Source organism: Aplosporella prunicola (genome assembly GCF_010093885.1).
Source record: "Aplosporella prunicola CBS 121167 unplaced genomic scaffold K452scaffold_4, whole genome shotgun sequence".
In the NCBI taxonomy this organism is placed as follows: domain Eukaryota; kingdom Fungi; phylum Ascomycota; class Dothideomycetes; order Botryosphaeriales; family Aplosporellaceae; genus Aplosporella; species Aplosporella prunicola.
Window position 1 is genome coordinate 1,383,332 of NW_022983532.1, and position 21,373 is coordinate 1,404,704.

Below are 21,373 nucleotides of genomic sequence, written 5' to 3' on the forward strand. Positions count from 1 at the left end.
CAACTTCACCAAACCACCCACCAAGATCCCCCCAAAATGTCCTCACCCCGCAACCCCCCAACCAAAACCGACGTCCTACAACTCAGCCAAACCGGCCCCCTCGAAGCCGCCCTCGCAGCGCGCTCCGCATGCACCGACCCTCCCACTCTGCGACAGATGGCACACTGCGCAGCACCAGCCGGCCAAGCACCCATCCTCCAGCACTGCCTCTCGCACGGCGTGCAAATCGACTACCTAATCCTCTCACGCGCCCTCTCCAGCCACTCCAAACCAACACTGCAAGCGCTCTTCTCCGCCGGCCTCGACCCCAACGCGCACGTCCAAGCGCATCTCGGCAGCGTAATCGACACGGCGATCACGCTCAACCTACCAAACGACATCATCGCGTACCTTCTGCAGCAGGGCGCGGATCCACGCTCCGCGAGGGAGAGAGGCGGGATGCCCAATCTGACGACTGCTGCTTGCACAGGGAACGCCACGCTTCTGCGGCTGCTGCTAAAGCATGGGGAAATGGTCGGCGGGTCAAGAGCGCTGCATTTGGCTGCGAGAGCGGGGGAGTTGGAGGTTGCTCGCGTCCTGCTTGAGGAGGGAGGGGCTGATGTCAATGAGGTTGCGTTTGCGGCGGAGGAGGCAAGGCCCCGGTGGTGGCGGAGTGGTGATGATGAGGCGGGTGCGCCGTTGCATTTTTCTGCTGCGGCGGGAAAAACGGACGTGGTTGTGTATTTGCTAAAGAAGGGCGCGGATGTCGGAACACGTGATTTGAAAGGGAGAATTGCGAGGGAGCGGGCAGAGGAAAGTGGGTATCCTGAGGTTGGTGCTGCTCTTTGTGGGTTGTAGCATCTATCAAGCCCGAGAATGCCTTTGACTAGTTGTTTGTAGGTGATTGGGTGTCCAGTGATTGGTATTTTCGTGCTAAATACGAGCCTTTTCGCTAATGGGTAGTTGAATCAGAAGGACGCCAGGGCCGGGTGGCTTATTATCAGATATAGGCGACTATACAGACACAAGCACAATCACTATACAAAGCAAGTTACAAACCAGTCATAAGATCCATTATTTAGCTCTATCAAGTATAAAAGAATAAGTACGACAAGAAGAAACCAAACCCCCCCTCACCTGCAACCCCCACATTAACTCCTCCCCCACCACCCCTAAGAAGTCGGGCCAGTAATCTCGCGATAAAACGGCACCGATAACGGCGAATACACGCAATCGCCGGTGCGCGACGTCGCCTCCGAGCAGCTCTGCAGCCCCATGACCTGGGGGCTTCCAAACCGTTCATGGAACTTGCTGTAACAGGCATTAACTAATTAGTCTTGCGGAAGTTGCGAGCGGAAATGGTGAAACAGAGGGGGGAGTGGGAAGTACGCACCGCGCCTCGCGGTCAATGTACGTGTGCCGCAGCTCGAGCCCGAACCCGTCGCCCCAGCTCGTCACGTACCACGCCCACGACGTGGCGTTGCAGTGGGTCTGCGCGGCTCAGTGGGGTCAGCAAGCCTCTTATATGCATCCAAGCCAGCGCTCTTGCTGGCATCCTCGGCAGTCCGTCAGTCTCGGCGGCTTTTACGTACATATTCAGTGGGGAACTCCTGCTCCCTCACGTCCCAGCTCGCGCCGCAGAACGCGGTGACCGGGTCCGCGGAGTCGGTGTCCTTGACGTTGAAGCTGACGCTGCGCTCAAAGTCCTCATTGCTGGCGGGCGCGTGCGTCTCGATGCTGCTGAGGGATGCGACGCCTTGAGCGGCGGCGGCCACGTTGGTGGTGAAGAGGGCGAGGGTGCTGAGGAGGAGGGTTGGGGCGTGCATGGTTGGCGTTGCGTAGACTGTTCTTGAAGGGAGTGTTTGAGTGATCGAAGCTGTTGGCTTGTCCGGTGTGGTGGTTCTGGGGTTTTTGCTCTGGTCGCCTGGCTTTATATACCTGAACACGGCAGCAGCTCTGCAGCGATAACGTCGCATGCACGAGCGTGTCTGCTCTAGCGCCTAGACTTAACTGCCGTCCGTTGCGTGATTCCTGATGTAACGGGATGGATGGAATACGAGTGTGGCCATACGAGACTAGATGCTGCAAATCCCACGACTGGTTCTGAAAAGTCACGATCAGCCCAGCCAAGAGACAAGCAGCTGGACTCGTTGTCTCGCCGCTGCAAGTGTGTGGTATGACAGCAGCCGCTCGGGTCGATCCGTACATATGCGAGCGTGTCATGCACTAATCGGGCGCTAGGAGGCTGGCCGGTGAGCCAGTGTGGTGGGTGACTTGCATGTGGATTACGCCCTCGCCGCTAGTGATGGAGCTTTTCGGTGCTGCCTACCTAGACACTTGGGTAGCGTGCAGGGAAAGGCAATGACTTGCTGTTGGGAAATGCAGGCACGGTCTTTGCTGTCCTCTCGGTTGCGGCGAACAGTGATGTCGTTGGATGTGGGAAAACGCTTAAGAGGAAGCTTTGCCGTTGGGACTCTGCGGCGTCCTATCAACGATCTTACTCAGCTTATTATGAGTGGAGAGAAGCCATTTACGTTGCTATGAAGTAAGCATGTTTAATCAAGCAGGACTTTCGTCCAAGTTTCCGCTGCGGGCAGTACGGATTAGTTCAGCAAGGAGCCAAGGGCCGGGCATTTTCGTGCTCCTTACCCATTGCGGAAATACATCCGTAAACACTGCAGGAACAGGTCCAAAGGCTACTTACCACCGTCCAAGTGGATGAGCATCCACGGAGGATTCTATTTTTAGCACTGGGCCTTTACCCGGTGAATGTGCAGGGATAGGCGTTCCCTCGGATCCGCAAGTTAAAATCGACTTTGCGCCTCGAGCGATGCTACCCCCCGTTTCTTTTCTTCACCAATGTTACTGAGAGTCTGTTTCGCACGATCTTCATTCCAAATCGCATCGTTAGAGCAGCGAAGCTAACGCCGTGCTCTGCTGTCCTCGTCGCACCCAGATAAGGTAGCCGGAGGAATTTCAAGATTGAGCTGGTCCTGCTGGCGAACGCGTTGGTGTGGGCTGCCTTGATACCTTCCTAAACCTGAGGCTTTGACGAGAACGCATCCGCCTATCCCGGTGCCCGGCGACGCAGGTCGGGTATTGGAAAAACTGGGACGGCGCTTTGGCGAGGCGGCGAGGTCGTTGAAGAAGCTGACAGCAACGCTCCGCGCCCAACGAGGCATTTGCAATGGTTGAGTGCATTTTGTCGTCGGTCGGCTGTGGAGAGCAGAATGGTGTCCCACTTTTTTCGTGGCTGGCAGTGGCTGTCTGCATACGCGACGGCGTGCGACGCGAGTTTCTTGCTCGAGGACGGAGTCGTGCTCCGTCATTCTACGACACGGTCCTAGGCATAGGAAGGGTCGTGTAGACATATCGGAGGTTGTTTCTGAGCTTTTGAGTCGTGGGTAACGTGCAAGAGTCGCAGGACATGGCATGCATTTTGCAGAAGCAAGGGAGGATGGATGATGATGGGGCAGCTGCCCTGGTCCGGAGCGGCAGGCACGGGGCCGGGGCGGAGCGATGCGCGCGCGCACTCAGCCCTGCAGTCCGTTCGTTCCTCTCGTCGCGTCTCCACCTCCACCGACTTCATCCAATTCTCCATCCGTTTCATCAGACCTAGTCATGTCACGATTCCTCGCCGTCCCTCGTCGCTCTATCGATCAATGTATTGACATGAACCCAGACGGCTGGTTCGCGTTCGGATGACATCACCTTCAGCCAAGACGTCCCGTTGGCGGGGGTGAATGAACGACTAGCTGACCGTAACAGAACTTACCTACACTTGACAGACGGCGGAGAGCGGCACCAGCGGAGCTAAAATGCGCACATATACCCCGACACGTAGGCGCAGACCGGTGAGAGACTAGTCGAGGAGAGACGGGACGCCTCTCAGGCTGACTTCCCAATGGAAGCCTAGCTGCTGTGGAAGAGCTGGTGCGCCGCGGCTTACTACATACGCTTTCCAGCCACCACCTCCATCATACCCAAACTCTCATCTATTGATTGACGCGCACGCCCGCGGCATGTGCTTTGTGGGAAAGTCAAGCGGTATGTGAGTCGGGAGGGGTATAAAGAAACGGACGCGGACGGACTCCCTCAACGGACGACGCACCTTTGGTCGCTGCTCAGTAGCGACATAAGGTTACCCGTCAGTCCCAAGGCATTCATCTGCTTACCAGATCCAAAATCATGGCGCGCCTCTCAGCCTGGGCGCTTCTCGCCGCCCTAACCACAGCCGCACCCACAGCCTCCCCACAGAACAACACGAACCACACCATCACATGGACACCCTGCTCGCCTTCACTCAACACCTCCAATACGACCATCATCGAATGCGGCAGCCTCGCCGTCCCGCTCGATTGGGCTACCCCACACGGCCCCCAAATAACAATCGGCCTCAACCGCTTGCTCGCCCGTGACCCGGCGAAGCGCATCGGAAGCGTCGTCTTCAACCCCGGTGGGCCGGGCGGCGTCGCGACCGATGACATTACGCGAGAGGCTGCTGCCGAATTGGATGGGATTGATGTTGGTATCTTTACGCCCGGCGTGCGTGATAGTTTTGACATTGTGGGTTTCGATCCGCGGGGTGTGGGCTCCAGCAATCCACCGGTGCGCTGCAATACGACATTATGGAACGAGCGGGTTACGCTATTCCCGACCAATGAGACGGAATTTGAAAAGATGGTTGCACACAACAAGGCGTTGGGGGAGAGTTGTTTCGAGCTTACGGGCCCGTTGTTCGCGCACTTGGACACGACGAGCGTGGCTCGCGACCTCGAGGCCGTGAGGCAGGCCCTCGACAACGGCGCAAAGCTCAACTTCCTCGGCCTCTCGTACGGCACCCAGATCGCTGCCGCGTACGCGGAGCTCTTCCCTGAAAACATCCGCGCCATGGCACTCGACGGCAACGTCGACCACAGCACCTCTGAGACATCGACCCTCTTCGCCGAAGCATGGACCTACGAGACGGAGCTCACGCGCTTCGCGGTCTGGTGCGCCAACGCGACTAAGGAAGACTGCGTCCTCTACGACCGCGACGTCCTTGACCTCTGGGACAATGTCACCGCTGCAGCCGACAAGAAACCGATCCCGGCGCCCGCATGCACCGTCTCAAATGCCTGTCGCGCAGACGTCACAGGCGAAGAGATCCGCCAGAATGCGCAAGGGTGGCTGAGCTTCAAATCTGCGGCGCCGTTGCTGGGGCTCGGGGGGTGGGGCGGGCTCGCGGGCGCGCTGGCGCAGGCTGCAGCGGGGAACGCGTCGTTGCTTTCTACGCCGGTTGTGCACAGTAATACCAGCGTCCTGTTTCCGAGCCTGGCGGTGGGCTGTCTGGACTGGGAGCATGGGGCGCGCGAGTTTGCGGATCTGGCGTATAAAGAGGCTATGGGGAGGGTGATTGCGCCACATACGTGGGGTATGTCGCAGTCGTATAGCTACCAGGCGGGATGCCTTGGCTGGCCGGTGCCGGTGACCAATCCGCAGCATTTGGCAAACGCGAGTATGACGGCGAAGGCGCCGCCGCTGCTGATGGTGAACTCGGAGTGGGATCCCTCGACCTCGTATATCTGGGCCGAGGGGCTGCGGGAGCAGTTGCCCAGCGCAGTGTTGTTGACGAGGGAGGGGGATGGGCATATCTCGTATATTCTGGGAGGCGAGGCGGCTAAGGTGATTGATCGGTATTTTGTGAATTTGACGTTGCCGGAGGACTATGCTACTGTGGAGAATTAAGTGAGGAAAGGAGGTTAATCGAGTGAGTATTTAATGTTTCTTTACCTATCTGAACTTTTCATCTCTGCTTCCATAGTCCAAACACCCTTAATTCATGACAACGCTGTCATGAGAGCCAAAGAAGTCGCATTTCGGCGAATCATCCGGATCACTCCCCACAGTTACAGAGTCGTCCCCCCCTACGCTCAAGACATTCGTCCCCAAAGCACCACCCTCACCACCCGCATAAGCCGGCCAAATCGGCGCGCGCGTATCCCTCAGCGTGTTCGGATTATAGTGACAGTAAAGCTAAGCCAATACGCCGCTATAATATCCAGCAGCGTCCTGTTCGTCGCCCGCGGAAAGCCAACGTCTCGATCTATTAGATACGGCCTCGTCGCCGCGTGCTGCCCGCCATCCGCCCCAAACACCATCTTCTATACGCGCGCGCCATACTCCGCGTCTGAGCCTCCACCTACACCATTATATTAATAACCAAACAGTCCTCCCCCTGCTTCCGCTCCTGGTTCCAGTACGCCTGCCCCGGCGCCGCCTCCCGCGCCCACAGCGAGTACGGCTCCGCTTGGTAGCAGAGCAGCGCTGGGGTCGTCGCGTCCTGCATCCCTACCTCCTCCCTCTCCTCCTCCTCCTTCCCCTCTTCCTTCTCTTCCTTCTTCGTCTCCTCCGTCTTCGTCGTGCTCTTCCCCCCCTCCTCCATCATCACAGCCCCAGCAATCGGCCGCAGTTTTCGCCACCGATGTTCCCCCACGGGCGGGTGGGCGTAGCGCAGCCCGCGGAAGTGGCGCATCCCGGCGTGGATGTCGGTGATGCCGACGTAGCGGGCGTAAGGGAGGTCGACGATGGGGTTGGGGTTGGGGTTTTGGGTCGTGTGTGGTGTGGTGGGGGAGAAGGGGGATGCTTGCGAGGAGGGAGAGGGAGAGGTGCGGCTTCATGGTGGTGGGTGAGTGGGTGGGTGGGGATGGAGGCGTCGTTTTCTGTTTGCGGTCTGTTGCTGGCGTGGCGTGGCTGCTTTGTGGGAGTTTTGGGTTTTATAGCGGAAGGCTATGTACCTTGCTGGGCTGGTAGGTAACCGCGGTAGGTACGGACTGTGGTTTTTTTCTGGAGAACTGTGATTGGGGGCGCGAACCGTAGTTGTTGGAGTAGGGGGAAAGTAGACTTACTTATAACTGCATGTCGATTCATAAAGAAGTTTTTGCATGTTTTTCGAAGCTGTTGCTTGCTGATTTAGATGCTGCTTTGGGTATAGCTGATGTTAGAACTAAGACCTGCGACATCTTCTAAAAGAAACGTTATTCTCGATATCCCCATTATTGCAAATGTATAATGCGAGTACGGATGATATCGTCGACTTCATTTGTTCTTAAAATTCTTTATAGGGACGTAGACTTCTCTGCTCATTTTTAAGGGGGTCATTATAATATAGACGTGCGGCATTCATAGTGGTAGTTAGATAACTTGATTTGAATGTATATTGGATTCGCTACTGCTATTTAGCTAATAGCTTTGAGTGAGTGGTTGAGCTATATACTCTTTGTTAAATACATTTGGTTCGCCAAACTGGTCTCTCTTGTCGCACGCGCTACAATAATATCAAGTAGTTGGAATTGAGATAGGAAGTCCACCCAGTCAAGGAACTTAAATAACCGTTACGCCTATAACATTTACCAAACCTCCTTTGCGAGAATATTGGTCTTATATGGGTTTGCTCCGCTATTCCCAGGCTAGTAGCTTTTCTCTGATGATGTGTTGGACTCAGTGCTAGGTATCAGAACGAAAAGCCATTTTATTTGACCAAATAGAAGCTGTAATTTCCTTTGGCAACTTAGGCGGTCCAACCGAATTGTTTGGTAGTATTGAAGCCCATCGAAGAACCGCTTCTTGGTGGTGATACGGGCTCGATAGTTGGCCGAAAGTCCCACTTCAGTTACACTGCCGATATATACGTGGACGGCTTTGCTTCTATGAGATGGTAACCTGAAAACAATCGCTCGATAGTCTGGTAGATGTTAGCAACCTGTTTGTTTCATTGGATTGGATATTAGAAATCATACTTCTCACTTCATCTAGACTTTTGACGTAGAGCTTTTCTTTTTCGGAGTCGTAGACTATAACTTTTGATGATCTGGTGTGAGGTTGTCTGAGTGCCCCTGGAGAGGCATTATCGTCTGGATGGCCCTGTTCAGCCTGTATCCATTTAGGACTGCAACTTCGAGTTTTTGCGATGCTGGCATCATCTATGCTTGGATATTCAGCAGACTCTTCGATCGAAATCCTTGTGTTCAAGGCCCCTCCACTATGCTCGTCCTCAGGACCAAGAGTTTGAACACCTCTGTCGATTACCGGAACATGGGGTTTGGGATCCATGCAACCTTGGATGGAATGATATTGAATATGAACGAAAATAAGTTGAGCGATTATAGATTTTATGATGTTGGATTCCTTGGTAAATGGTGAGTGATCGCGCGGGTTATATATGGTTGCAATGTAACTGTGATCACTCGCTTTTACAAGGCGGACAATGTTGACGTCTGGGTAGGTATCACAAAGCCTTGCAGAATCCCGACCGCGCTCCCGCCCCCGCCACCACCGCCGTCGCTGCAGGATCATCAGGATCCCCACCCCCGACCAAATATGCAAGCCACTATAGTCTGTAGCCTATGGAAAATCGATAACATAGCTAACGTCACCTCGTGTCAGCAGGAGCCATTTCCGCCCTAAGACAAGACGAAAAGGACAAGTGTGTGGCTGCTCACGAGACCTGTAAATGGACCTATCTTCTTAAATCCCTAGGATCTGCTGACTTTTTACGCTACACCACTACAATTTAAGAGATAAATATGGTCTGGCTGAACTACAGCCTTGCGGTGCAGACTTTTATTTACGCACTGCAATGCATCACGTTTATGGAGAGCTGTAGTTAGCCGTCCACGGAAATTGTGCTTCAGAATGAGGCTTTCTCTACCAAAAGCCACAACTGTTCATATCGCTTATTTCCACGCAGATTTTCTTGCGCCCAAATTCTGCCTCACGAAAACTAATATGCAATTTAACACTAGGCGCAGTATTAAACGCATAATAAAAGGGAATTTAGACAGCCCATTTTAGCACTGAATATCATAGGTAGGGACCAGGGAGCTTAAGGCATAGATAAATAGTTCTCATTTCTCGGAAGGGGTGTAATTGTCAGACAATAAAACTAACAACACATGGCAAATGAGATCAAACCTCAATTTCATTCGCTAAATGAATATGGACAGCCTGTCGGAGGTAGTCCTATAAACCATTGGAATGAAAGGACAATTCTTTCGTTCGGTACGATAACTTCTTTGATTGAATCATTTAACTGCTCACCATACTATAGATGGTGGAGGTGTAAAAGGTTACGCAAGCCTTCTGGTGCTGCAAGGACTTATGAGAGCCATCGCCAGAATCGAGAGCGAACATCTTGACGGACCACACAGTTCAAGCTTCTTGCCACGAGACCCGCCGACATGTGAGCAGATTTCTGCTTCAGGAACACTCCCAAATGAGGCATCCAATATAAAACCAAATGTGTCCCAGACACCAAGACTTGATGGCTTTCTGCCCTGCCACTACTTCGACTATATGATTGGGACAAGCACTGGAGGGTAGGACCCACTATCTTTCAACGCCAAGCGGATTTTGTGCTAATCCCGGAAGGCTCAACGCTATCATGCTCGGACGTCTACGTATGAGCATTGAAGAATGCATTAGCCTATATCCGGCCATGGCTAGAGACGTCTTCAAGAAACCCAAGAAGAAGATACTCCGTATATTGCTCAGACCAAAATACAACGCAAAAGGTTTGGAAATTCAAATCAAGCAGATCGTGGAAATGAGAACACCTCGACAGAGTCAGCACCGTGACATTTTCTCCAAATATGAGTCTCCAGAGGACCTTTGCAAGACGTAAGTGACTTTTTGTCCTTATCATGATGGAACTGTCATCCACTAACTTTGTAATAAGTATTGTCATAGCGAAATCCATCAATGGACCATTACTCGAAAAACCATACCTCTTCCGAACCTATGACAACTCCTACGTCCCCCAAGATTACAGTCTCCATATCCGCAACCCTGGACGAGCGAATACAGATCATATATGGCAGGTTGCCAGAGCGATATCCGCTGCTTACAGCTACCTCGATGGAATGGATATCGAAGGAATTGAATACACTGATGGAGGATTGGGATTCAACAATCCAACGGTGACTGGATTTACCGAGGTGTACCTCAAAGAAGGTTGTTACAATAAAACAACATCGGGCGCACCGCGTCGCCTTACAATCAACCACGTAGTGAGCGTCGGAACCGGTTCTAAGCCAGAGCCCGTAGTTGATAAGGTCAAGCGCCGCTTACGGCCACGCCGAATCGCAAAAACCACCGACCAAATACATCGAGCAGTCGAGCACCTGACGGATGTTTTCGAGAATAGCTTGACAATGTCAATAATGATGGGCCTGGGGAGCCGCCCTTATTTTCGATTCCAGGTTGGTCCCGAAGTGGGGGGCTTGAAACTCGATCAGTGGAAAGAACATGACTCTCTTGGTATTGGTAAACCATCTACGAAAACTATTATCGAAACTGTGGTACGAGAATTCCTTATCAACGAAGAGAGTCAAATCACGGCATGTGCGAAGCTACTAGTTGACCTAAGAAGAGCCAGGATACGCGAGGACTCTGGAAGGTGGAACCGTTTCACCTACTGTACTTACTTCCTCTGCCCTTCATGCTCGACTCGGAAAAACACGCATGCAGAGGCGAGGAGACATTTCCTGACGAATCACCAAGATGAAGACCAACCAGAGGATCTAGACACCTTGATCAGGGATAGTGAGAAACAGCCTATGTTCACTGGCGGTCCCTATTGATTAGCAGATTCTTTTTATTCTTTCTGTGTATATTTTTTAATGCCAAGTAATCTATTCAGTTACGGACAATAGGCTTTGACTAGGGCTATATCGATCATTGTTTAATGTTTTATTCCTTATTGCAAAATGGGGCAAACTATAACGTTCACATTTCTATCAGAATCTAGTCTATTCAACTTCAGCCGTAGCAAAAGCTCACCTCCCAATAAACTAGGTTCAACAAGGGTTTCGCCAGTTCCACATTATCTATGGCTGTGACCTAGAAGTTAGAACACCGCCCCATTGTACGCCCCATTGTACGCCGCCTTGCACAGAGGCCGAACCACTCTAAAATTGCGTAATGGTCTCGAACAAAGCCTTAGGGCTGGGAGACACGTGAACACACCTGCCATAATAAATAGAAACTGACTGGAGATTATGCGTGTGTCGTGGCTGGCTCTAATGGACATCGACTTATAATGAGGCTTGTGTCCGGAGGCTGCCGTTCGCAAATGACCCTGCAAGGATAGATATGCACGTCAGCAACAGCTGAATGTAGCGTAATCGAAAGCTCATCGTGGCGCACGAAAACAACTACACGTGTAGACGGTGTAGTATGTACTGATGGTGACCGCAAGCCTGGACGGACGCTCTTCTCCGTTGGAACACGGAGACGATGCGCCCAGCTGAACAGAACAATAAGCTAATGGCTATGCAAATCAGGGGGCCGGAAAGGGTGGGGAAACCGATGATATGCTCGTGGGCCTGACCATCACCACCACCAGGGAAGCCCTGAGAGGTCATACGGCTAAAATTTACTATTTCAACAACCCCGCCCGCTCCAGTGCATCCACAATGTCCACCGCCATGCTGATCGACTAATGCATGGCGCAGTTCAGAGTCTGCAGCGTGTTCAGTGCCATGTAGATGTGACATAGGCTAAATCAAAACCCGACAGTGAGTTGATTGGAAGAGAGGTCGCTGCGAATAACGAAGCTGAGAAGATACACTAACTGAGCTGACTACGCATATAAGTACCTACGGGCTGTTAGCACGTCAGTAAGTCCACGCAGCCTCAATAGTCTTGACAAAAGAAGTCTAAAGACCGACTCTTTTCTTAGTACTTGCTTATATAATACTCTTCTTCTTCTTCTTCGTTCCTCTTCATTACTCTTCTTCATTCTTTGTCTTCGTCTTCATCTTATTCTTTCTTTCCTTCACTTCTTCTTTTTCTTTTTCTTCTTGGTCCTCTTCCTTTTCTTCCACGTAATCTCTTTCAATCTTCTTCCAGCCTTCTCCATTTCCCCATAACCTATTCACAGCGCACCCAGATTCCCCTCAATCAACGACAACGACTCAAGCACGCTACGAACCTGCTCCAAAGCAACAAACCACAAACACGATACATTACAACCAAGTCAGAAGAACAACTGCATATTCTCCCAACAATTAACATTACTTGATTAACCACCACATCTTCATCCCCAGCATCACCACAACACGCGCAACCATCTACTCCATCTACTGCGAGTTGCAAACATCCTTCGAGACCTGCTGCGTCTCTGTCACAACACACAAACACATTAGCACCGCACCTTCTTTTCCCTATCCCCCCAACCAGGCAGCAGTAGCGGGAAAACTTACTAATCAGGTCCTCATCCGAGCAGCCACTAACGACGCAGTCGGCCGCCTTGCTCGTCAGGTCCTGCAGCTTGTCGCAGTGGCAGGGGATGTCGTCTTCGCCGCAGCCGACCTGCTTCGAGGCCTTGGCGATGCAGGGTTTCTGTTTTAAGGGGGCGCGTTAGTGGGGGGTGGTTTGGGGTTGTGGCTTTGGTAGATGGGAGGTGGGAGGTGCGTAAAAGGAGACTTACAGCGCAGGCGGGCATGTCGTCGTTGGTGTACGCAGTCGCGAAAGCAGCGAGGGCAGCGACAGCGGCGGCGGTGAAGAACTTCATTGTCGTGGGTGCGGTAGGAGTGTTGATGAAGAAAAGCGTTGATGAAGGAGACGAGAGACTTTAGAGGTGGTAGCGGTAGTGGTGGTGCTGCTGCTATCAAACCCGTCCTCAAGCGCCCAAACTGCTCTTCTTATCCCACGCGCAAGAGATTGCACCACGTAAGTCTTTCACCCCATTCACGCTCCCAACACCCACCTCCGGGCTCCGGCAGGTGGGCGGCGCGTCAGTGCGCCTGCCAGCACCCGGCACGAGCCGCCATGATCGGCGCCGCATATTAACTGCGGGGAACTATAGGCCCACACTGGCTCGAGCGCTGACCGTTGTTGCTGCCCGGCAGACCGGGGGTTCCAGACGTCAGTTCTGGAAGCCGTCCCCTGAACCGACAACTTACCGGCACGGCACGGCACGCACGTCGTTGCCTACCTAGAATTGCCGTTGAGGACCGTGCTAGGTGGACGAGGGCCTTGGGAACGCGGCCCCGCTGAATCATTCCCCGCCGGCTTCTTGCCGCAAGCCCCGGAATTGGCCTGACGCGTGCCGCTGTCCTGGCCTTGCCTGCGGGTTCCGTGTTGTTCGAGACCGCGCAACGGCTATCGAAATGTTGGCTACGGAGTACCTCACCGTCTTTTCACCCCTACCTAGGTCCAGGGTTGCTTGGTACAGTACAGCTGGTGCGGTGTTGACGCAGCGGAAGCACGAACATTGAACGGTTGGGGTAGGTATTGTGTATTGTGTATTGTGGAGATGCTGTCGGTCGTCGGCTGGGCGGAAGTCGAGATCCAACACTCTACCGATCTACGTTACTACGTACCTTGATGTTTTGTTTTGTTGGGTCTGATCAGAGGATAGTCAACAGAAGAGTGTACATACCTGGTGATATTCTATTTCCTTGACATCTACAGAAGCTGCCTCGTCAGTCGTCATTGTATGAAGTCACACCCAACCTACCAACCACATACCGCCCCCTCACGCACACGAACGCGACAGACGAGCTGACACAGCAGCCGCGCAAAACCAGTGCCCTTAGTAACCGCAGTCTGAGCGAACGCTCCTCCCAATTTGCAGACCCTGTCACCGGGCAGCCCCACCTCGTCTCCGCCATCCACCGCATCGGGGTCGCCATGCTGGCAAACGCGTGGTCCGAGCGTGTGGATCGGCGCCCGGAGTTATGGGAGCTTTCACGGAGAAGGGGGTGAAGGGGAGAGAAATAGAAAGGGAAGATCGAGTCGGTTGGTTGGTGGCTTTGGAAGGCGTGTTGGCGCTCTGCTGTGGAAAAGGAAAAGAAAAAACATGAGAGCTGACCTAGCGAACGCATCTAGCACGCCGAAGATGTTTGCGCCGACTACGTATGTACTTACTCGGGCCCCGGCGCGACACCTGTCCGCGACCGCGGAGCTTCTCTTCTCCCGTCTTTTGAGGAGCGGATGGCCGGAAAGGCGTTCAAGCCTCAGAATCCATAACTGACGCGCTGCATGCTGCGACGAAAATGCTGTTGCCGTCTGTACGACCTCGGCCATCATGGCGCTCTAGCCCGTTCCGGAGCTTCGTGGCTACGCGCGCAGCCTGCCACCCCGCCAGCTGAAGATGCATCTACGCAGTCGCCGAGTATATAACGCGCACTCATCCGCCCGCACCACCACAACCACAACCATGAAGTCCTCCCTGCAAGCCCTCCTCCTTGCCGGCGCCGCCGCAGCAGAGAACGCGACCGCGCCCTCCTACCTCACCGCGACGGCAATCGTGACCAACGCGCAAAACAACTCGGCGCTGCAGTGCTGGCGCTTCTCGGACGCGCTGCAGGCGCCCACAACCCCCGGCATCATCGGCGCGCAGCGCTTCGGGCTCGACGTCGCCAGCGGGGCCGAGCTCGCCGTCATCCCGCCGCGGTTTGACGGCCAGGTGCATAATGCGCCCGTGCCTGCGTGCGTGTCCCGTGAAGACGGCGAAATACCTACCTTACATACTAATGTGCGCGTGTATGTTTATAGCTTCGTCAGCTTCGCGTCCGGCCTCGCGCACCTCTCCCTCCCCCACGGCGCCGACGAGGCCTGGATCCTCGGCGGCGAAAACGGCCTCATCGTCGCGGTGGACACGACGGGCTCCGGGCACCGCACGCGCTTCCCGTCCGACGAGACGACCATTTCGCTGTTTTTGCCGTTTTTGGACGCGAGGGTGCCGCCGCATGAGGTGCTGAGCGAGGGGCCGTGTTTTTATCATCGGTCGCAGATTGTGGGGGGCGGTGAGGCGTGAGGAAGGAAAGGGCTTGTGGGCACTGAGGTGAAGTTGAGTGGAGTGAGGACCGAGGACGGGGTACCTGAGCGATGAAACGGCGGGCTGAGGGCCAGTGCTTTAGACGTCATCTTCGGCGTCCAGATGTAGCTCCGAGAGAGTCAACAAATATCCCACTCACTGCGCGCCCATTGCCCCCTCGCTGTCCCTCCAAAAATGTCTCTCACCCTCTCGCGCAGCGCCACGCGCGCCGCAACCCGAACCCCCTCCACCCTCTTCGCCGCCTCGACCCGCCTCGCCGCCGCGCGACCCCTCACCATCAACGTCCGCGCCGGGCGCCGCTACTTCCAGAAAGATGCGCGGCCAACCCCGGCACGACCAAACGCGCAAGCACCCACCGCCCCAGTCGTCAAGCGCGGCGAGTCGAAACTGTACAAAGACGCCGACGCCGCCGTCGCAGACATCCAGAGCGGCTCCACGCTGCTGAGCGCCGGCTTCGGGCTATGCGGGATAGCGCGTACGCCCAACCCTCTCTCCCGCATTTCCTCAACCAAACCGCTAACACCTTTCCCATCGACAGAAACCTTAATCGAAGCCCTCGCCCGCCGCGGCCCCGCCTCCCTCCACTCCCTCACCGCCGTCAGCAACAACGCCGGCAAAGACAACTACGGCCTCGCCCTCCTCGCCTCCACCGGCCAGCTCTCCCGCCTCGTCATGTCCTACCTCGGCAACAACAAGAAGCTCGAAGCCGACTACCTCGCCGGCCGCGTCGCCATCGAGCTCTGCCCCCAAGGCACCATCGCCGAGCGCCTGCGCGCCGCCGGCGCCGGCGTCCCCGCCTTCTACACCGCCACGGGCGTCGGCACGCTGGTCCAGACGGGGGGTATTCCCGTCCGCCTCGGCGACGCCGGCAAGTCTGTCCTCGAGATGGGTACGCCCCGCGAGTCCCGCGACTTCAACGGCCGCACCTACGTCCTCGAGCAGGCCCTGCCGGGCGATGTGGCGGTCCTGCGCGCGTGGAAGGCCGACGAGGCCGGCAACTGCGTCTTTAGGCACACGACCAAGTCGTTTGCGCCGCTGATGGCCAAGGCGGCGAAACTCACGATCGTCGAGGCCGAGGAGATTGTGCCGCTCGGTGCGATCCGCAGCGATGAGGTGCATTTGCCGGGTATCTACGTCGACCGCATCGTCCCTGCGACGGCGGAGAAGGCGGTCGAGGTGCGCAAGGTACGGGAGGAGGCGGGCGCAAAGAGCGTCAGTGGCGAGAAGAGCGAAGCACAAACGCGGCGCGAGCGCATCGCCCGCCGCGCAGCCAAAGAGCTGAAGAGCGGGTACTACGTGAACCTGGGCGTGGGCATCCCGACCCTCGCGCCATCGTTCCTCGACCCCACTACTAAGGTCTGGATACAGTCGGAGAACGGAATCCTAGGCATGGGCCCGTACCCGACGGAAGCAGAGCTCGACCCAGACCTCATCAACGCAGGCAAAGAAACCGTGACGCTCGTGCCCGGTGCATCGACGTTCGACAGCGCCGAGAGCTTCGGCATGATCCGCGGCGGGCACGTCGACGTGTCTATTCTTGGGGCGCTGCAGGTCAGCGCGGCCGGGGACTTGGCCAACTATATGATTCCGGGGAAGGTGAGTTGAGTTGCCGTTCTGGCTCATCGAGCTGAACTAGCTGTCTTGAGAGAGGTGAACGCAGTGCTAACGCAGTAAACACACCAGACATTCAAAGGCATGGGCGGCGCCATCGACCTCGTCTCCAACCCGGACGTCACCAAGATCGTCGTCGCGACCGAGCACGTCGCGAAAGACGGGACGGCAAAGATTGTGCAGTCGTGCGCGCTGCCGTTGACCGGGGCGAAGGTCGTCAGCACCATTATTACTGACTTGGTGAGTGGTTATTCTTTCCTTCTTTCTATTCATTTTTTCCGTTTTCTTTTTTCCTTTCTTTTCTTGTTGGAGATGGCGTCGGGACAGCTTGCTGACGAGCGGACAAACAGTGCGTGTTTGAAGTCGATCGCGCGAATGGCAAGCTCGAGCTTACGGAGCTGGCGCCGGGCGTCGAGGTTGAGGAGGTTAGGGCGAAGACGGATGCAAAGTTTGAGGTTGCGAAGGATTTGAGGATTATGGAGTAGGGTAGGGTAGGGTAATTTGGTTGGGGGGTAATGTATACATTATAAATTTATAATAGAGCATATAGAGGAAATAGGGATTATTTACGACTTGCCTTAGGAGGTCTTTCATGTGGATATTTACTTAGACACATACACTATGAATTTCGGTATTGTTTGAACAAGGTGATAGAGAAAGCAATTGCATATGTAGAAGAACTATTTACAAATAAAACTATAAATCTCTCATCTCTAAACATCTACACCGAAGAACCCACCCACCCATCTACAGTCCACACACACCATCAAAGCTACAACTTGGCCCCCACCCCCGGCGCAAACGTCGAGCCACTCGGCTCCCCAAACGCCCTAACAATACGGTCCACAGTCTCGAGCACCCACACGCTCCCCTCATCACTAGCCAACCACCTCGCGCCCGGCAGCGCCGTCTCCGCGCTCGCCACCGCCCCCGCCTCAAACGCCTTGCGCAGCCCAAACACGTGCGACACCACCTGCGGCGCCACGCCCGTCTGCGCGCGTAGGCACGCTATCGCGATCAAAGACGTGAGGACGCGGCCGGCGCGCGGCCGTGCCTCTTCTTCCCCCTCGGCTGTGGGCGCCGGGTCCGACAAAAGCGCGCTGTAGTGGCTGTGCAGAATATGCACGGGCAGGTCTGGGTGCGACTCGCCCAGCTTGGCGAGCAGCTTCTCCTCAAAGGGGCGGTAGAGGTCGTCCCAGAGGGCGCGGCCGCGCGCGGATATCGCGGCGATGTTCTGCGCGTTCGGCTCCCGCGTGGGTGTCGTTGTGAGCCTTGCGCTGATGTGGGCGGGGAGTGACGCCCGGAATATGCCCAGGTTGTTGATGCTCCGCGGGATGCCGTTGAAGGAGATGCATTTGAGTCCGACTTCGCGCATGTGCTCGGCTGTGCGGAGCGCTTCTGCTTCTGTTGAGGCTGAGGGGGAGGTGTTCGCGACGTCGTAGAGCGTGCTGAGCGACGCGGGCGAGTTGAGCGTCATTGTCGTCGCTGTCTGTAGCATTGGTTGTCAGATTATGTCGCGTAAGGGAAAAGCAGGGGAGCCGTTTCTGCGCACCGCAATCGTCAGCCAGCACGGCTTCGCGACGTCCCGCGCCGCGGCATCTTTCGCTATCGACTGGTAGACGGCGCGGATGGCCTTGGGGGCGGCGGTGACGTCGGGCCGGGCAAAGGGCGCGTGGATGAGCGCTTTGAGCGGAGCGGAGAGTTTCGACATGATGGGTTTGGGGGTGTGTGGGAAGGTGGTGGAGCGCGGCAGGGACGGGTGGCTGCTGGTCGCTGGTCTTAAGGCGTCGCGCGTCGACGAGGCTTCGGCCCCAGAAGTAGCTCCGGTGCGTGTCTGAGCGCTGGCTGTGCTGCGCCCGAGAGAGCCGAAGGGCGTGACGCCAATTGGATGAGGTAGGCTAATGAGCGCGTTGTGCGACAAGGGCCGGGCAATTACCCGCCGGAGAGATGGCCTTGGTGATGCATGTGTGCCATGAGTGTGTGTTTGGTGTTGGTGTTGTGGTTTCCCCAGGGCTTGTCGTGCCGCGGCAAAGGAGCCTGCTGAGTCAAAGCTCGCGGGGATTCTCTGCCCTCCCGTCTGCTCCCGACCGACGACCACCGTGCCACTGTACCCGTCTCCCCGTCTCCCCGCCTCGGTGCCGATCATGGGAGACTCCGGAAGCGGTAGCAGCAGTAGCAGGCAGGCTGCCTGTCTGGCCTGCAGAAGAACAAAGACAAAATGCCATCGCGAGCTCGGAGACGCGACCTGCAGACGGTGTCGCCAGAAAGGCGACGAATGCGTCATCACGTCCCATCACATCGGTAGGCAGAAGGGCACGAAGAAGTAAGTGAAACAACGCGTGCTTCGATGGCTGGCTGCGTGCTCAGCCAAACGCAGCAAACGGACTGGGCTCGACAAGGTCATCTACCAGGTCGAGCAATGCATTCAGCAGATGAAGGCCGGCATCAGTGCCGACGAGACTGATCCGCAGCTTCTCCATCTCCGAGATGTCTTGTCTGCCGTAAAGGATCTTCCGCCGCTCGAGCAGGAGGACTTGGCTGGCCCTTCACGGGAGGCCGACACGTTTTTTGACGTGGGTGAATATCTGTCTACGTCTTCGGACGCACACGTCGAAAGCCAGCTACCGCAAGATGACGCGGCTTCCGAGATATCTTCTCTGGGTTCTCACACGCCTGGCCCTACGCCGGTCGATTTTCCGTTGAACGATGCGGAAAACCCGCTCCAGTTACTCGCCCACGCTTCTGACCTGTCACGCTCGAGACTAACCCAACAGGATGTCAATCGAAATAACGATGCTGGACAGGGTTTCTTTCGGCCCTTGAAGCCCAAACTTGACGTTGGGCCTGATATGGATCCGATAGAGCTGGGGCTCGTCACACAAGCCGAGGCCGAAGAACTATTTGAGTAGTAGGTGTACTGCCACTTTCTTTGACGTCTCTTCCTGACTCGAGGCAGCTTCTACACACACTTGGCACACACGAGATGGGGACTCGACCGAAGCATACATACTTTGTCTTTTGTACAAGGGAGGTCGTCCTTTCTTTTCGTCTCAATTTTAGCTGCTGCGGCTCTTTTCATCCCGTCAGCCGACGCAATTTCAAAGCGGCTCTCCGCTCATTGCAGAACCCTCGCGCACAAAGCGATGGTGGAACGCTACCGATCCGTCGAGGTTGTTCTTGCGTTCATGGTCAACGTTCCATGGCTATCCTTTGGTGAACACATTGCAGATGATGAGACCTGCGCGTACCTAGCCTCTGCATTGACTATTGCAATTGATCTCTCGTTGCACAAGACCGTCAATCCCTCCCCGAACAACACATTTAACGCGAACCTACAGAGAGGCTCGGGATCTGACTGCATAGATGCGAAGAAGGCACTCGCCCTCGATGGTTTCGAGTCCGTGGAACCATCTTCTGCGATAGGTCGAAAGCTTTTACGACGACGAGAAAGGACGTGGCTATCGTTGTTCGTTCTGGATAGAGGGTATGGCTGCCTCACTGCTTACACGACTACATTGCTAATACGTAAAAGCGTCTGCTTGGCGCGGGGACGCGTTCCTGTAGTGCCCGTAACCTTCCTCGTACAAAGATGCGATACCTGGCACATTTCCGACATTGCCGACGTCTGGGACAGCTCAATCGTTTCGATTGCGGTAATGAGGCGAGACCTTGTGAGTTTCAAAAAGACAATCATTTCAGTCATTGCTCTAATTTCCAGGACGTCCTTATCACAAGCATCAAGTTGAGTTGCGACACCTTCATCCCAGGCGTAAACTCGTCCTCAGATACGGTCGAAAGGTGCGTGACTCCACCCACACACGTTTATGCCACACTTCCTAACTGGCCCAGGATAAAAATCACAATCGAAAACTTCTTCAACCAATGGCACCGCATCTGGGCGTACGCGCAACAACGTATGTCTAGTTCCCATCTCCACCCCATCTCCGTCACCCACCCCACCACTAACCAAACCACCACAGCAACACCGTCCTACGCCCTCCCGCCCTACGTCCAGATCCTCGTCTCGCACACCCGCCTCTCAACTTACAGCAGCGTAATAAACCACCCCACGGCCTCCCCACCCGTCCGTCGTTTCTTCCGGGCGGCTGGCCTCGCCGCCGCGCTCAACGTCATGCGCGCTGCTGTGCGTGGAGAGAAAGAGCTGGCGTCGATGCCGAATAACACGGCGATCATGGTCGCGTTTGCGGCGTGCTTCACACTGCGGCTGTGTGCGCTGGGCGTGGGCGTGAGCGTGGGACTGAAGGGCAGCGTGAGGCGGTTGGTAGAGGAGACGGCGGGGGCGCTGGAGCGCATCGGTGGGACTGGAGAGGGGGTGGGGCGGCGGAGGGGCGTTGCTGGCTTGCTGGGTGGGCGGATTTGGGGGGTGTTGGGACGGGGAGGGGGGAGGGGAGGGGATGTGCTGCGTGTGACGCGGACGGAGAAGCGTGCGCCGGACGGGAGGGAGACGGATTTCTTGAGCTCGGGGTGGGGGACTGAGGTGCGTGAGTGGGTGCCTGCGCCGAGGGCAGAGCCTCCGTCGTTGTTGTTTTCCGCGATGGCGGACTGGGAGATTGATGCTGCGGTGCAGAGTGATCTGATGGAGTTGCGGTCGGGAGAGGGCGATTCGGAGGGAGAGGGGGAGCTGGGGCTGGAGATGCCGGTTGGCGGGCCGGATCGGCTGGACTGGATGGACTGGCTGGATTGGTCGTATATGTGTAGTTCGTGAGGCGCTTTGGGCGGTGGTAAGTTTCTAGCTCCTTTGTTCTCGTTTCGCCTAATCGAGGCTTTGCGGTTAGTGTTAAGTCCTCCGATCCATTCATTCACTCATCTCTCCCAGCCTTCTACCACAAGTTAAACCAAACATGGACCACATACGTCAGTAGTGTTCTCCATTAACACACCCATCCCGCTATCTATAAATTCTCCCTCCTCTTCGCAACCTACAACCCCACGCGACAC

The 21,373-nt window shown here is 55.6% G+C and overlaps 12 protein-coding genes across 12 annotated transcripts; 6 read left to right on the forward strand and 6 right to left on the reverse strand.

Moving 5' to 3' along the window:
• The first annotated feature begins 18 nt into the window (after window positions 1-18).
• K452DRAFT_284225 (uncharacterized protein) lies at window positions 19-1,016 on the forward strand. The gene has a single exon (XM_033539911.1). The coding sequence runs from the start codon at window positions 37-39 to the stop codon at window positions 835-837; it is 801 nt and encodes a 266-aa protein (XP_033401560.1). The 5' UTR covers window positions 19-36; the 3' UTR covers window positions 838-1,016.
• Window positions 1,017-1,037: 21 nt separating this feature from the next.
• On the reverse strand, window positions 1,038-1,999 carry K452DRAFT_315994 (uncharacterized protein). Its single transcript, XM_033543914.1, has 3 exons — window positions 1,572-1,999; window positions 1,373-1,470; window positions 1,038-1,290 (listed from the first exon to the last, which is right to left on the reverse strand). Exons 1-3 carry the CDS (start codon window positions 1,953-1,955, stop codon window positions 1,152-1,154), a joined length of 621 nt encoding a protein of 206 aa, XP_033401561.1. The 5' UTR covers window positions 1,956-1,999; the 3' UTR covers window positions 1,038-1,151.
• Window positions 2,000-4,167: 2,168 nt separating this feature from the next.
• K452DRAFT_305792 (uncharacterized protein) lies at window positions 4,168-5,706 on the forward strand (the record flags this gene model as incomplete). The annotated part of the gene is made up of 1 exon (XM_033542925.1): window positions 4,168-5,706. The coding sequence occupies one exon, from the start codon at window positions 4,168-4,170 to the stop codon at window positions 5,704-5,706; it is 1,539 nt and encodes a 512-aa protein (XP_033401562.1).
• Window positions 5,707-6,160: 454 nt separating this feature from the next.
• On the reverse strand, window positions 6,161-6,493 carry K452DRAFT_295408 (uncharacterized protein; the record flags this gene model as incomplete). Its single annotated transcript, XM_033541807.1, has 1 exon — window positions 6,161-6,493. The coding sequence occupies one exon, from the start codon at window positions 6,491-6,493 to the stop codon at window positions 6,161-6,163; it is 333 nt and encodes a 110-aa protein (XP_033401563.1).
• Window positions 6,494-7,484: 991 nt separating this feature from the next.
• On the reverse strand, window positions 7,485-8,095 carry K452DRAFT_356205 (uncharacterized protein; the record flags this gene model as incomplete). The annotated part of the gene is made up of 2 exons (XM_033546027.1): window positions 7,758-8,095; window positions 7,485-7,702 (listed from the first exon to the last, which is right to left on the reverse strand). Coding segments are annotated over exons 1-2 (531 nt in total), but the record flags the coding sequence as incomplete, so codon positions are not given.
• Window positions 8,096-8,912: 817 nt separating this feature from the next.
• On the forward strand, window positions 8,913-10,598 carry K452DRAFT_305795 (uncharacterized protein; the record flags this gene model as incomplete). The annotated part of the gene is made up of 4 exons (XM_033542926.1): window positions 8,913-9,018; window positions 9,068-9,335; window positions 9,388-9,636; window positions 9,695-10,598. 4 exons carry the CDS (start codon window positions 8,913-8,915, stop codon window positions 10,596-10,598), a joined length of 1,527 nt encoding a protein of 508 aa, XP_033401565.1.
• Window positions 10,599-12,098: 1,500 nt separating this feature from the next.
• Window positions 12,099-12,532, reverse strand: K452DRAFT_295410 (uncharacterized protein; the record flags this gene model as incomplete). Its single annotated transcript, XM_033541808.1, has 3 exons — window positions 12,099-12,139; window positions 12,222-12,360; window positions 12,449-12,532. 3 exons carry the CDS (start codon window positions 12,530-12,532, stop codon window positions 12,099-12,101), a joined length of 264 nt encoding a protein of 87 aa, XP_033401566.1.
• Window positions 12,533-13,196: 664 nt separating this feature from the next.
• K452DRAFT_126307 (uncharacterized protein) lies at window positions 13,197-13,981 on the reverse strand. Its single transcript, XM_033535236.1, has 2 exons — window positions 13,403-13,981; window positions 13,197-13,327 (listed from the first exon to the last, which is right to left on the reverse strand). Exon 1 carries the CDS (start codon window positions 13,845-13,847, stop codon window positions 13,446-13,448), a length of 402 nt encoding a protein of 133 aa, XP_033401567.1. The 5' UTR covers window positions 13,848-13,981; the 3' UTR covers window positions 13,197-13,327; window positions 13,403-13,445.
• A 201-nt stretch (window positions 13,982-14,182) lies between these two features.
• On the forward strand, window positions 14,183-14,949 carry K452DRAFT_265228 (uncharacterized protein; the record flags this gene model as incomplete). Its single annotated transcript, XM_033538735.1, has 2 exons — window positions 14,183-14,454; window positions 14,521-14,949. 2 exons carry the CDS (start codon window positions 14,183-14,185, stop codon window positions 14,780-14,782), a joined length of 534 nt encoding a protein of 177 aa, XP_033401568.1. The 3' UTR covers window positions 14,783-14,949.
• A 22-nt stretch (window positions 14,950-14,971) lies between these two features.
• Window positions 14,972-17,058, forward strand: K452DRAFT_284228 (uncharacterized protein). Its single transcript, XM_033539912.1, has 3 exons — window positions 14,972-15,278; window positions 15,342-16,399; window positions 16,487-17,058. Exons 1-3 carry the CDS (start codon window positions 14,978-14,980, stop codon window positions 16,883-16,885), a joined length of 1,758 nt encoding a protein of 585 aa, XP_033401569.1. The 5' UTR covers window positions 14,972-14,977; the 3' UTR covers window positions 16,886-17,058.
• A 25-nt stretch (window positions 17,059-17,083) lies between these two features.
• On the reverse strand, window positions 17,084-18,395 carry K452DRAFT_349245 (uncharacterized protein). The gene is made up of 2 exons (XM_033545586.1): window positions 17,967-18,395; window positions 17,084-17,903 (listed from the first exon to the last, which is right to left on the reverse strand). Exons 1-2 carry the CDS (start codon window positions 18,123-18,125, stop codon window positions 17,187-17,189), a joined length of 876 nt encoding a protein of 291 aa, XP_033401570.1. The 5' UTR covers window positions 18,126-18,395; the 3' UTR covers window positions 17,084-17,186.
• Window positions 18,396-18,558: 163 nt separating this feature from the next.
• K452DRAFT_220757 (uncharacterized protein) lies at window positions 18,559-21,140 on the forward strand (the record flags this gene model as incomplete). Its single annotated transcript, XM_033536476.1, has 8 exons — window positions 18,559-18,737; window positions 18,792-18,903; window positions 18,970-19,322; window positions 19,371-19,898; window positions 19,947-20,085; window positions 20,133-20,212; window positions 20,264-20,328; window positions 20,395-21,140. 8 exons carry the CDS (start codon window positions 18,559-18,561, stop codon window positions 21,138-21,140), a joined length of 2,202 nt encoding a protein of 733 aa, XP_033401571.1.
• Window positions 21,141-21,373: the final 233 nt, after the last annotated feature.

Bases quoted from the DNA above. Each gene is read 5' to 3' on its own strand.
- K452DRAFT_349245 (XM_033545586.1), bottom strand. From the start codon at position 18,125: ATGTCGAAACTCTCCGCTCCGCTCAAAGCGCTCATCCACGCGCCCTTT. The intron at 17,904-17,966 runs GTGCGCAGAAAC...CCAATGCTACAG, and splicing joins CGTGCTGGCTGACGATTGCG to ACAGCGACGACAATGACGCT.
- K452DRAFT_315994 (XM_033543914.1), bottom strand. From the start codon at position 1,955: ATGCGACGTTATCGCTGCAGAGCTGCTGCCGTGTTCAGGTATATAAAG. The intron at 1,471-1,571 runs GTACGTAAAAGC...TGAGCCGCGCAG, and splicing joins AGGAGTTCCCCACTGAATAT to ACCCACTGCAACGCCACGTC. The intron at 1,291-1,372 runs GTGCGTACTTCC...TGCCTGTTACAG, and splicing joins TACATTGACCGCGAGGCGCG to CAAGTTCCATGAACGGTTTG.
- K452DRAFT_126307 (XM_033535236.1), bottom strand. From the start codon at position 13,847: ATGCGTTCGCTAGGTCAGCTCTCATGTTTTTTCTTTTCCTTTTCCACA.
- K452DRAFT_284228 (XM_033539912.1), top strand. From the start codon at position 14,978: ATGTCTCTCACCCTCTCGCGCAGCGCCACGCGCGCCGCAACCCGAACC. The intron at 15,279-15,341 runs GTACGCCCAACC...TCCCATCGACAG, and splicing joins CGGGCTATGCGGGATAGCGC to AAACCTTAATCGAAGCCCTC. The intron at 16,400-16,486 runs GTGAGTTGAGTT...TAAACACACCAG, and splicing joins ACTATATGATTCCGGGGAAG to ACATTCAAAGGCATGGGCGG.
- K452DRAFT_284225 (XM_033539911.1), top strand. From the start codon at position 37: ATGTCCTCACCCCGCAACCCCCCAACCAAAACCGACGTCCTACAACTC.